The 14,159-nt window shown below is 48.5% G+C and overlaps 2 protein-coding genes across 2 annotated transcripts in view; both read right to left on the bottom strand.

The window, feature by feature from the left end:
- The window catches only part of MEIS3 (Meis homeobox 3), a 32,626-nt gene extending 18,473 nt beyond the window's left edge, over window positions 1-14,153 (bottom strand). Inside the window, exons 1-5 of the mRNA XM_032804487.2 lie at window positions 13,627-14,153; window positions 10,752-10,954; window positions 2,594-2,741; window positions 1,913-1,963; window positions 910-960 (exon numbers count right to left, since the gene is read on the bottom strand). Coding sequence (XP_032660378.1) covers window positions 910-960; window positions 1,913-1,963; window positions 2,594-2,741; window positions 10,752-10,954; window positions 13,627-13,638 — 465 coding nt within the window. The 5' untranslated portion in view covers window positions 13,639-14,153. The remainder of the gene's footprint in view (window positions 1-909; window positions 961-1,912; window positions 1,964-2,593; window positions 2,742-10,751; window positions 10,955-13,626) is intronic.
- PSMD8 (proteasome 26S subunit, non-ATPase 8) overlaps window positions 1-14,159 on the bottom strand; it is a 210,717-nt gene that overhangs the window by 90,905 nt on the left and 105,653 nt on the right. The gene's annotated exons all lie outside the window — the stretch shown is intronic.

Below are 14,159 nucleotides of genomic sequence, written 5' to 3'. Positions count from 1 at the left end.
GCAGGGAATAGTTTTATCAGGGAAAAAATAAAATTTGGAAAAAGTCGAAACGGTTTGTTTAAGATTTGGTCAAAACATTGAATTTATACCCTTTGTTTTAAAACACGTCCATTTATTTTCTCCTCTCTCTCATACCTGGCCTCTACTCTGAACCTGCCCCTCTCCCCCTGTCTTGCTGGATGAAAAATTAAACCTTCAAGGGCCTTTGTACCAGTGAACCAGGAGAATAATCCCAAAGCCGAAATTCAGCCCCATGTGGGTTTAAAGCTGTTTTATTTGGCCACTTAACAGCTGCACGTGGGGCTTAGTGACGGGCCATGCGGCTTTCACCACGGTGAGCGGCTCGGCTTCGCTTGAAAACATCAATGAGAAGCGGGCTGGCTTTCGCGGGACTTTCTCCTTGCTCAGATGGTTTGGTTGGAGGTTCATTTCTGCTGTCGTCGCATGAAACCTCAGATCCATCATCAAAGCAGCTGCGAACGGGCAAAAAAAGTTGCACCGTATTTAACTAAATATTACTTGTGATGTTTGCAATGGCTCCAACTGGAAAAAATACAATCTACGGCCAGAGTATAGATTGGCTACAGCTCTGTCAGAGTCACTGGGGCCAGCTCCCCCACTGGTGTAAAATTGTGTGGCTCTATTGAAGTCTATAGGCCCAATTCCTCCCTGGTGTAAACTGGCAGAACTCCCTTAGAATCAAGGGGACCAATCTCTAGCTGGTGCAAACCACCCCTGCTCTATTTGAAACCAGTGGAGCTGGGCCAATTTGGATCAGCTGAGGGTGTGGCCTATCAGGGTTCCTCTCAGAGGGTTTCCTTTTGCTTTTTAATAACAAACCGTTAAAAATAATGACCCCCCCCAACCCTGCGCTGGGGAGGGGGAAGGGAGGAAAACGTGTCAATTTACCTTTTCTAATTCCAAAAGATGGAATCGCAGCACCTGGATTGACTGGATCATCTGTAATGAGAACACAAGGGGAAATCCGTTTGAGGAGGCCTTATCTGCATCTCCAATAAGGGGCCGAAGCGGCATAAAGGGGCCAAACTCATGGAGCTGGCTGGATTATACCCAAATAGTCACTTGGATGGAGCCTTTGCTTTTCTCTCCCCAGCCCTCCATGTGAAACTTAACGAGCCTGGTTCTCCGCGGCTCGGGGCACAGGCGTTTAGACCAGCACATGCCTGTGCGATGTGAGTGAGACTCATTGGGCTCCTGTGTAAACGTCCAAAGCAACAGAGAACAAGCCCTAATAAATCCGTTACTCGGGAGAGTCTGAAAAGCCTTTCTAAGTGCTGAGTCCATTGGTGTGACTCCCATGGGCCAGATCCTGTGCCGTTACGCTGCATTGCTTCAGAGCTGAGGTGGTGAATAAGGCCTGGCTTTTGAAAGGCTGCAGCGCCTCCGTCGCATTTCCAAGACTGATTTAGCAGCCTGCATCCCCTTTGAAAACGACCTGGCTGTTGCAACGTGGAGCACGGCAACGCCATTGCCCCTTGAAAAATCTGGGCCTTCATTCTTAGATTTAGGAAATGAATGAATTTCCCCGCATGCAACATCTTTAGCCCCTGATCTTGCTAAGACTTCACACATGTGCTTAATTTTGGGTGCACTGAATAAGTCCCAGTACAAGTCCTTATTGAGGAAAGCACAAACTCAGCTTTGAGTACATGCTTCCATCTCTTGTGTCCATGCTCAAAGGCCTGGGCCAGACAGGAATGCAAGCTTGCATGGAGGCTGAGCGGAATCAGCTCGCTTCGCAGAACTGGAGCCACATTTCAATGAAGACAAGTAGCACGAAAGAAAAATAACCCCAAGTCAATCAGACCCGCAGAAAAGCCATTAAAAAAAAAAGATTATTTACATCGTACACAGAATTACAGATTTTAATTTTTTTTTTTAAGTTCCTTACCAAATTATCCAGCTCAGGATTGGAAGAAAATAAAGGTTTTTCTGTCCTAATCTAGAAAGAGAAAGACATGGGCAATCCAGCACAAATGAAACACAGGCAAAAGGTTAGCACGATTAAAAAAAATCTGCTTTTCTCATTTCCCTAGAACATAAAAAGAGAGAGAAAGAGAGAAATCTCTCTTTCCCTAGAGTTCCCGTGACATCCCCACATGCGTATATTTCACTCTAGGCTCTGCCCTGTCTATGTATTTTAAAATATTCCCACCCCTGCTGCGGTCCAGCCCCTCCTATGCACTATCAGATTTCGCCCCGTCTCCTTTTTAAAAGTCCTTCCAAGCAAGCGTTGTGCTCTCTCTCTCTCTCTCTCTCTCTAATTTTTAAGCACGACGCAGCCTCATGTACGCTCTCGGCCTGGCCAAGGCATGTCCATAAAGGCAGGATTAACACAAGGTTTTTTGTTTTGTTTTGTTGGCAATGATAAGATAGCAGCTGGACCTGATTTGCCGAGTCTGATTCAGCGCTGGGTCTTCCAAGTAGTTCCCCGAATTGAGCCAGCGATCAGTCGATTTTACCCGGGGATAACGCTAGAGCGAGTCGGGCCCCAGCGCTGGCCTGGCTTCCCATGTGTTTCTCTGGCCTTAGCTTTCTCCTGCTTTGCCCCCCACCGGCTCCAGACACTGACCTGTTTAGCGAAGACGGCTATGTCCTCGTTGAAGGAATCGGAGGAGCAGACGTCCCCACCGGGGTAAGAGCCCGAGGTATCCCTGGGGGAGCAGGTCGCCAGCTCACACTTCTCAAAGACCAGGGCCAGCAATGGGAACAAGGGGTGCCTGCCACACAGAGGCCAGGTTAGAGCCGCACACTAGGGGTGACCAGATGTCCCGATTTTTTAGGGGCAGTCTCGACTTGGGGGTCTTTTTCTTATATAACCTCCTATTACCCCCCACCCCTGTCCCGATTTTTCACACTTGCTCTCTCATCATCCTACCGCACACACAGGGTGCAAGGCACATGCATTATGCTATCCAGACACCCCACTGATCAGCGCCAGAACAAGGTTAGAGAAGGTCCTGGGGTAAGAATACATTAGCTTGTGTAGCCCCACCAGCTGCATCTTCCCCCCTCATGGAGGGAGAGGTCCCAAAACCTGCCCCTCCTCCCAAAATCTGCTGCTCTATAGGTGGAGCAGCCTCTGCTGCCTGGGGCCCCATAACGTCCCAGGTCCTGACACAACTGTCCCGCTTGCACCATTACAGCTCAGCCACTGCAACGGATTGTGCACCAGTGAACAAACACCATGCAATCTGTGCAGAAGCACGCACGACGCCGCGCACGCCCCGCGTCTATGCCATACCAACGTATACCCAGCCTATGTGTAACACTCACCCCCAAATATAAACACATACACGCACACGTAGTCATTCATGCTCACGGATCCATTCTGTGTGGCACCAAAATATACACACAGCCATGTTACAGAGCACCTACGCACGGTTGCATGCAGTGTAATCTGTAGCCGTGTCTGTCTCGGGATATTAGAGAGACAAGGTGGGGGAGGTAATATCTTTTATCAGACCAATTTCTGGTGGAGAGAGGGATGAGACGAGCCTTCCAGATTACACAGAGCTCTTCCTTGGGTCTGGGAAAGGTATTCAGAGATCCGCCCACCCCTAGAGGTGTTAATGGGCTGTGCTCTACCTTGAGCGCTAACTACTTCCACCAACCAATCTGGTCCACCTGGCTGTGATGCTCGGAGGAACTTTCCCGGCCCCGAAGGGAGCTTGTGTCTCTCATGCACAGAAGCTGGTTCAATAAAAGAGATTTGCTCCATGGCCTTGTCTCTCTAACCCACCCAGTGTGTAATAGCCACAGTGGCCACGGCCGAGCATCACGTGCAAGCGCCCGGCGTGCACGAGGTAGGGCACACGCTGGGTAATAAAAGACGCTGTCGCACAGAAGCATGCACAACGTGCAATGCACATGCTATGCACCGTCTACACACAAGAGTAGCCGCACCTACAAGGTATCATGGAGACGGAGTAGAAGCTAGACAAGCCAACTGCCGTTCATATGCCCAAGGTATTGTGCAGAGGTGAGCAAACAAAGGCTATACCTACTAACAATCTATATGACTGTTACACAAGTGCACCCGCTCAGAGGACAGTCATACACCAGGGGGTCTCAGACTGGGGCTCGGGATCCCTCAGGGGGTGGCGAGGTCATTACATGGGGGGTCGCAAGTTGTCCACCTCCAGCCCAAACCCTGCTTGCCTCCAGTGTTTATAATGATGTTAAATATATTTAAAAGTGTGTTTAATTTATTGGGGGGGGTCACACTCAGAGGCTTGCCGTGTTAAAGGGGGTGCCAGTGAAAAAGTTTGAGACTAGGGTGACCAGCCAGAAAGTGTGAAAAATCAGGACGGGGTGGGGGGTAATAGGATCCTATATAAGAAAAAGGCTCCAAAATCAGGACATCTGGTCACCCTATTTGAGATCCACTGTTATACATAGACTGGAACGGCATTAGTGTCTGTACACACACAGAGCAAACACGCAAACAGAGGACCACAATCCTTGGGTGTAGACAGACACAGGGCATATAATTAGGCTGGGCAAATTTGGACTTGTATTTTTTAATAATTTTGAGGTTTATTTTTATGCATTTTCCCCCAGTTTTATGTATTTTAAATTGCAACCGTTGTGGGAAGTGGGGGGGAGGGCCGTCCGGCAGTCGACACTGAGATTCAAAAAGCTTTATAATCGTGAAAACGCAAACCGTCCATCCCATGTCAAAATAGCCAAAGTAAAGACACTCAAGGCAGTTCACAAGCTACTTTGCTTAGCTGTAAATTTCAGTTTTGAATTGATGGAAATATTTTGGTGGTGCACACAGTCTGATCAACATTTTCTGATGAAATATCTAATCCTTCCAAGCCTACATATAACACTATATAGTGCATCTTAGTACGTGACTATTCCTTGTGTAGGAATTGTATGTACATAATACACAGAGTAACGTTATTGGTGGGTACAGAGTGTGCATAATACACCAGACACCATTATTACTGTGTGTGTATACACACAGACACAAGGGAGAGCATTATTAGCAGGTATACACACAGTGTATATAAGATACACACAAATTAGCGGAGCTGGAGGAAGAACAGATTTTTCTCAGTTCCTGGGCAGCTTTTAAGAGTGTGTGCAGGAGGGAATCATTCAGAGCCAAGGGTTTTGTTGAAATCAGATTGACACGTTGTTCTGATCATTTTAAAACAGTTTGGGGAATTTAACAAGAAAATTGAAGGAAATTTTGAAACAAAAAGTCATTCGGAACCGCAAAATACAAAACATTTTGGTGTGGAAAATGTCCAGCGCCCAAGGGGGAACGTTATGAGGGTGTATACACCCGGCTAGGGGATGACCTTGTGCATGTGCATACACACAGTGTGTATAATACATATGGAATGGCATTTAAAGTGTGTACAGGCTCACACACGCACCAACAGCATTTTAACCTGTGTGCGTCATACGGACACGCACAGCCCTTAGCCGTGCGATATGCCTGGTGCTACTGGGCAAAGTCACCTGGGTTTCTTTCCTTGATGTGCCATCGCCCCTTAGTGGAGCTGGACGGCGGTACCTCTCTGGACCAGAACCAGCACCATTCCAGATAGCGGGGAGAGAGCTGCTATAGAGGAGACGCTGGATTGAGCTGGCAGCATTCACAGCTGCCTGGCCTTGCTTGGGACCATTCTCAAGGGGAGCAAGGTCCAGTCCCATGGGAAGAAGGGGGCTCAGAGGAGGCGGAGGGAAGGGGCAGTTTGCGAATGGGAGAGGTGAGCTCTGTGTTCCTACAGCACCGTTTCTATTGGTCCCTGGGCAACCACCATAATACGCCTGATACATTAATAATCAACATGCATGTAAGAAGCAGGAAGCAGGCGACTGGGAGTATGAACCGGAGGGTTAGGGGAAGGGGGAAAGCACAGAAAGAAGGAAAGAAAATTAGAGGAGAAAAGGAAGGAGAAAAAGAGAAGAGACAGAAATGCCTGGTGGGGGAGGGGAATATACCAAGTACATAAAACGTCCATACTATAGACACACTCCTGCTCTGTAACATGGATGCACTTTGCATAGAGCAGGAAGGTTCGTGATTCACAGGTGTGCGTATCAACACCTGATACAGAGTGCAGCCGCATTGTGCAGGACAGAGGGGCTGAGAACATGCTCATGGTGTATATGTCTGCATAGAAAATAGTGTATACGGCGTGTGCAAATATCACATGTAAATAGCTTTTGTGCCTGGGAATACTTCTGCAGTGTGTTTGCACTATCTAATGTGTACAGCAATCTTACATACAGCTGTGTGGATAGGGGTTGGTGCGTACAGATGCACTGTAGACTATAAAACTGATGCACATGCATCACATAAGATACATAAAAACAGTGGGTGTGAGGATATCAGCATTGGACACTGCAGTGTGTTTAAACGCACAAACGCAAAGATTGACGTGCAATGACATATGCTCACAGAGCTGACATACAAACAGACTGATGGTGAGAATCTCTTTTACACTATGTCTGTGTGTGTTGGCATTAGACCCTGCTGCACGTTTCTACACACATACACACCCGCATAGCAGCATAGAACATCGCCCCACAAAACACACGCTAAAAGATCTACTCACACTCAGGTCTATCAGCATATAACACCTATTCCCACCGTGGGTCATATTAATATGCATGGCAGATACCAATTCAGATTTGACTGTACCGCTCCTCCATTGAATATGGTTCCAGAAACACTACACAAACTGCAGCCCTACGGTACGTGCTGCATGTGTGCGGAGATGTACGCTCACCGACAACGGCCCAGATTTCTGCAGCCACGGCCAGATCCTCAGGTAATGTAAACTGACCAGTGGCCATTAACTTCCCTGCAGCTACCCCCTCTGAGGACCAGAGGACCATGCCATGACGTTTAATTTATCTTTAGATTTAAAACCGCCACACAACACAACCACCATCCATACACTGAAATGTGCAGTAATGACATGCATACAAAGTCAGTGTCCTGTACACTGTGTGTACACACGTACACACACACACACACGTCCGTATATACAGGTACAAAGCATTACTGATGTGCGTACACACACGCAGAGTGCACAGCTCATTTACACACTAGAGACAACGGCCACTTATGCAGGCAGTTACACGAGTGCAGTGGGAATGTAAAGAGGATGTAAAACCGGTACCATTAAGCAAGTCTTTGCACTCACTTTACACTCATACAAGCAAACACACAAGGCAGCGGGAAACAGGGATTTGGGCCTAGAGAATTTCTGCCCGTCCAATCCAGTCTATACATACAGATCCATTGTGCAACACTAACATATGTGTGTGTGTATGTGTGTGTGTGACGTCTTGCTCACTGTGTGTATAAATATACACACACAGAGCATGACATACATACACCCACTGTGTAAATACATATATAGACATAGATACAAAACTATTCTATATGCACATATATGCAGTGTGCCACATTGTTACACACGTCACAATGTCACGGCAGACACACACACACACAGAATGACCGACAAATGAACCACTATCCACTTATGCACATACTATACCCAGTGTGTAGCTAAAGATACATATTCACACCGTCTATATCACAGCAGATTAAGGGCAGATTTTTAAAGGTATTTAGGTGCCTAAAGACCTTTAAAAACACATATTTACACAGCACATATAGCTCGAGATACACCCATACACTCTCTGTCTGTGTTGTGCACGTTAACATTACACACTTTGTAGCTGTATATATAGAGCAGTGGTTCTCAAACTTTTTTGTACCGGTGACCCTTTCACACAGCAGGCCTCCGAGTGCAACCCTCTTATCAATTAAAAACACTTGTTTATACATTTAACACCATTATAAATGCTGGAGGCAAAGAGGGGTTTGGGATGGAGGCTGGCAGCTCGCGACCCCCTCATGTAATAACCTTGTGGCCCCCTGAGAGGTCCTGACCCCCAGTTTGAGACCCCCTGAGATAGAATATACCCAAAATGCTGTCTACCTAGACACCCCATGCCGGCAGCTTAATGCTTTCCACTCGTGTAGCCCCCCGTTGGGCCCAGGATATTCACAAGACAAGGGTGGGGCGGGAATCGCTTTTGTTGGCCCAACTTCTGTTGCAAGCTTTCCGGCTTACCCAGCACTCGTGCAATATCACGGCTAAGGCCCCGATATATCAATGATATCACACTGTGGGTACAAACTGTTCCATAGACACACAGGGGGCCACCCTGGCCACGCTTTGTGGGCACGTGCATATGCCACATATACACACTGGTCAAGGACAGTGTAGGGCAGTGGTTCGCAACCTTTCCAAACAACCGTCCCCCTTTCAGGGGGTGGATTTGTCTCGCGTCCTCACCACCGCTACCATGTTTCACCTCACTTAAAAACGACTTGCTTACACAATCAGACAGAAGACTACAAAAGCGTCACCGCCACACGCTTACTGACAAAGACCTGACTGTCTCATTGTTACCACACAATTATCAAATCCATCAGTCAGAATATCAGCCTTGTACTGACATTTCAGTGTCCAGTACACAGAGCTGTACAGGCCAGGCCCTGTATGAAATGTTAGTGTGTCCTGACCTGGCCAGTGCTTTTTACGTAGCCTGTTATAAAATGAGGCAAATCCCTAGATGAGCTGATGTCCCCGCAGGAAGAGCTCTGCGTAGCCCCAGAGGTACGTGTACCCCTGGTTGAGAACCACTGGGCTACGGTTACTTGGTTCAGTCTCAGTGCGGAGCCCTACGTTTCTGCGATCGTTTATATCTCCCCACTCACACACATATATATTATACACACCCACACACATCCAGATATATCCACATAGGCCCGGGTTGTCTCTCGCTCTCTCCCGCTCCATCTAGACACACACTGTGCATTCCCAGCCCGCTGCACAAGTTCACACAGCATATGCTATGTAAATATTTGCAGCCAACATAAGCCATGTTATCTCTTAAGTGTGTCTCTCCCTCCTGGAACTTGAGAGCTGGCGTGTCAACCCAGCAGCCGAGACCAGAGTCTCCACAGAGTCCACGAGTAAAAACAACAAATAGTTGCAAATTGAAAGCAGCCTCTACTCTGGCAAAGGGGGCGCACGCGTGGGGGGGAGGGAGGGGGACACTTTATGCCCCTTGGGGGAGGAAAATAGTTTCGCTTCCCTACTCCTAGAAATGTTTACATGGAGCCAGAAGAGCCGAGATTTGAAGAAAATGCTGGCAAACTTTAACGGCCCTCGTAGCACCCGGTCCCTGTTCCTCCAATAGTGACTGCAAAATCTTTGGGGGTAGGGGGGAAAGGGGTCCCGGCTGGGCCCAGGTCTTTGTAGTTTTCTGCTCCTTCTGTCCTCTGCATTGGCTGCAACCTTATTCAGAAGGGAGTGATTTCTCTCTCTTTCCCTCCTGGGCTCTTGCCTTCTATTTCTGTTTGTTTTCTATCGTTCCCTCTTTCCTTCTTTCTCCTTCTTGTCTTTCTTCTCCCTCCTGCTTTCCTCTTTCTATTTCCTCTGCCTGTCCCCTCTTTCTCCTCTGTTTTCTCTCTTCCTTTCCCTCTTTTGCTCCACCTTTCCCTTGTCTCCCTACAAACGCTGGATCCATGCTGATGCCTCAGCATTTTTCACTTATTTCCTCCCTTCCAAGGGACAGTTATTCCCCATGGGTGAGTTTAGGTTTCAGGACTATTTCAAGTCCCCTCCTTCCCTTCCCGGGGTCCTTCCCTGGCTTGCATTTCTGGCCTCACCTGTAGAAAATCTCTGGACTTTCTCTTTCAGAGAAATCAAGGGGTGCCTCTTCCCATTCAGCCTTTTCTGCTGCCCGGAAAGGCACCCCCCTTTTCCAGCACCGACCCCCCATTTCAGGGTCCTGAGTGCTTCGGGCTAAGGTAAATGACTTTAATGGCGAAGCAGGCACCCCACACTGCAGAGCCATGAGAGACCAGGGCATCAAAGCGCTCACTCCAAGCCGAGAAAAACTTCCTCTCCCTGGGCCTTCAAAATCACCCGCTTCAAGGTCTCCCAGCCACTTTTCTCTCCTCTGCTTGGATCCAAAGTTTGCTCCTTTTTTACTGGATTCATCCCCAAGTCCCGCTCCTTTCCCTGGGGAGCCTGATTTGAAAATGACAACCCAGCCTTTTCCCCTCAAAGTGCCCTGTGTTTTGTCTGGGGTGGGTAAATCTCTCTCCCTCCTGGAAACTACTAGGATGACAGGCGGAGAGAGAGATTCCCCCTTGAAATACATGGTTAGAAACAAACAAATCCCCCAGAAACTGGACTGAGAGAAAACAGACAGAAAATGGCTAGATAGACAGACAGCCCCGGTCCTGCTAGAAATTAGACTGACCGACAGTCAGAAATCTCCACCGCAAATCCCACCCCCCCCCCCGGACATACACACACACACACACACACACTTGAAATAAAAGGGGATAGATACAGATGGTCCCAGCCGTGAAACTGACCAGAGCCTCCTAGCAATCAAATGGATCCAGGGATCCCTCGGTAATTAGCTGGATTCAGCCCTAAATGAAGAGACAGACCCTCCAAAAATTAGCGGGCTCGCCAGGCAGACAGCGCCTAGGTCCAAATAAAACAACCCTGAGGCTTCACACCCCCCACCCCCGCCCAACACCCACAGACACACAACTTGCTTCTCCCAGCCCGCGATTCTCAGCGGCGCCTGGGCCAACCCTAGGGAGAAACCCGCCGCCCCAGGTCTCTGGGAGTCCCCGGAGCCCAGCCCCGGTTCCTTACCCATAGATCTCATCCTTCTCTCTCTTTAAGGCGTCGGTACTCCCCAGCCCCGGGGGCACCCCTGCCCGGTGGGGTGCCCCGGCCGATCCATAGGGCGAGCTCTGGCTCAGCGCGTGGTGCTGCAAACTCCGAGCCGTGTGAGGGTCCCCGAACCCAGGCAGAGCGATTCCATCCATGGCAGGGTAATGCACCAGGTCATCGTACTGCAAGGCAGGTGGAAAACACGGGGCGGGCGGGTGTCAGGGAGACAGCCCGCTCCCAAACACGCAGCAGCGGCCCCCGGTCGGGAATGCACAGAGAGGAAGTGGGGGGGGGAATTTTCTATCTTTCTTTTTTTTTTTTTTTTGCACCAAAAATATCCCTCAGATCCGGGGAGCTGGAGAAGTAATTTTTGCCCAGACCTCCTCGTAGGCAGCGGCCCTCCCCGTGACACGCTCCCCCTAAAGAAAAACCAGGCATTTGTCTGCTCGTTTGTTTTGTGAAGAAGCGATTGACAAGGGGTTGATCTGATCTATATTGGGAGGGCGAGAGGTGGGGAAATAGAAACTCTTAATCACAACATTGTGAATTGCATTGATTTGATTTCCAGCCAAGTTTCTGCTTTTTTTTTTTTAAAAAAAAATCGATACCATTCCGCTCACCTACCCCGTTTGTCATTTAAACATTCTCTCTTTTGTTGTAATTAGTTCCTGCCCAGCCACATTTTGTTAATTTAACTCCAGCGACACCGCGGCTTTCAGGATCAGCTGCTGCAAAATTTGTCGCTTTCACGCCTGCAGCCGGTGTGGTCAGTTTCACCCCAGCACCGCTGCGGCTTCGAGCCTTGTTCCTTTCACCCTAGCCGGGAAGTTTCCCCTCCAACACCAGGATCTTTTCCCACCTTCTCTCCTTTACAAAAAGTTTCCAACGTCGAGGCGATAAAATCTGTTTTATTTTCTTGCAAACTGCGCCTTTAAAATATTATTCGTCTGGCTTTTTTAAACTGGAGTTTGGGGGTATTTGGAAAAAAGAAGCGGCACGGATATTTTCAACATATTTTCGAGGAGGAAATTTGACATTTACAATAGGAACTTGCTTCTGGTGCTGAGATTCTTGCTTTAAAATCTTTCCTTTTTGGCTCCTTGTAAATAAACTGTTAAATCCGCCCTTCGCCCGTCCCTTAGATGTTGGTTTCTAACTAGAAATAGAAAGAAAATCCCAGGCTCTTTTCTAAAAAAATGAACTCTGTGAATTGAGGTCTAATTTATTAAACATGATCTCCACTTTTTACCTTAACCAGAGCTTTTAAAGGGGAAAAAAGGAGTGTGAAATTATTCCAACATGACAGCGATTCTGATTTAAATCTCGCCAACTTTCCTCCTCGAGCCTTTTCAACCAATTCAAGAGAGCCATTTTCACTCTGCATTAGCCGGTTGGAGGTTGTCTGACTTTGGAATGAGTTGAGAAAATGTAGATCTGTATAATTAAAGGCTTCGATTTTATGAGCAAGAGGGAAATCTGTTTGAAACACGTTTTCACTTTTAAAAAAAATCTAAACAGAATTTCTGTCATCTCGAGAGAGCCGATTGGAGTTTCATTGGCCCTTTTATTAAAAAGTTGTTTAGATCTGTTTTCGCTTCCAGGGCACAGGCTGGTGTCCTCAGCTAATAATGCTGCTCATCAATTTAATGTGTTTTATTTTAAATTGTCTTCCCAGAGTTTCGTGGCATTTTCAAAGCACGCTGAGCTTTCCCAGGCTGATCCCCCCACAACCTCCTTTTCAATGACAAACTTTTCTCTTTCACATGGAAACTTAACTTGTGCCGGATGTAGAGAATACGGATGGATGGTGGTTTGCAAGTTTTTTTTCAAGTCTGTATGAAGTTACTAATTTTTTTAATGTTGGCATTAACTTCCCCCCCCCACCCCGATTTTAGCCGGTAGTGTTGGTCTGTATTTTAGCAGCTGTGCGGATATTTTAGGATCGCGGATAAGATAGAGAGGCTGGGCTGTTTGTGTCTAAAAGTCCGTGTGAGTCAGATCCCGAGCGAGCTCCGAGCAAAATAGAAATGTGATTTCAAAATAGGAGGAAAATCTTTCAGGAAGCGCTTGCTAAATTTCTAACAACCGGGCAGATTAAAGCCACATTAACTGCTGGCTCTCAGCACCACAGCTCCTTCCACGCACTCCAAGGAGGGGATTAGAGTCGAAAAGGAGTTGGTAAAACTTCAGAAACGACGCACAAAGTGGCCCCAATTAAAGGTAAACCCATTAAAGCCCCTAAATGAGCAATCTAGGCTCTTCCAGCCACGCCGAGAGGGGAGAAAGTGGAAACTACCACCAGGCAGGACCCTGCTTAGTTTACACGGTGCAAAATCACAACCAATCTATGAATTCTGTTGACACACATTCAGCGCCCGTCTCCCCCCGGCTAGGGCAGAGAGGCGGCTGCTAAGCAAACAGTGGTGGAAGAAGCCGGAGCAGCGCTAAGACGCAACACAAAGAGGCTTCCGAGATTCTCTCTCGCTTTTTTTCTTTCTTTTTTAAGAAAAAGTTGAGTGTAAACATCCCCCGCCCCGCCCCCGGGAAAACAACCCACATCTGGCACTTGCAGCGCACACCCGGCCCCAGGAGAAGAGGCAGATTTCCATGCACAGCAGAGAAGTGGGACACAAGGGATCTGTGCACACACACAGAAACACTGGCTCCAGCTGCCCAAGAAACACACAAACTAGGCTCTTTTTTTGGAAAGGGAGTGTAGCCATTCAGAGCAACCCCCCGCCTTTCAAATCCCAGCTCCCCTTCCAAAAGTCCTTGGAAGCCAGGACCCTCCAGCGCCCAGGCGGGGATGGGCCACCCAGCCCCCGGGGAAGGACTCAGTGGCCCGCAGACCTACCCTTTGTGCCATCGGATGCTTGGCGTGTGGGGGTCCAAGCCGGGGTCTTTTTCCCTCTCGCTCTCCTTAGGAAATGGGCTGTGTATGGGGGGTGAGGATCCGAGATCTCCCCCCCCCCCCAGCTCCGGGTCCAAACTGCTGCAAACAATTCAATTCTCGGGGTGGGGGTCTCCTCCTCCCTGGCGTGGTTAACCCTGATTCAAGGCTGTCCAGAAAGCGAATGCAAGGAAGCAAAACATTGGTGGAGGGGGGGGGGGTCCTGGAGAAAGGTGTCGGGGGGTGGGGGCTGCAGTCGGTTTCTCTCTCTCTCTCTCCCCAGTAGTCCTGGCTGCCTCAGCTGTCCATCAAGTATTCCGAGCTGTCAAACGCAGAATGACTGATGATCCTTTAAAAAAAAACAACCCACCCTGGTGCTGGGCTGAGGAAGGGGGGGATGGAGGAAACACCCCCTCCCCAAGCACTCTGCTGCTTGCCTTCCCCTTCCGAAAGCAGGGCGAGCCCCCACCCCGCCCTCCCCAGCCCTCTGCCCAGAG

This window comes from Chelonoidis abingdonii, chromosome 11 (genome assembly GCF_003597395.2).
Source record: "Chelonoidis abingdonii isolate Lonesome George chromosome 11, CheloAbing_2.0, whole genome shotgun sequence".
NCBI lineage: Eukaryota > Metazoa > Chordata > Testudines > Testudinidae > Chelonoidis > Chelonoidis abingdonii.
This window is presented reverse-complemented; position numbering and strand designations above follow the sequence as displayed.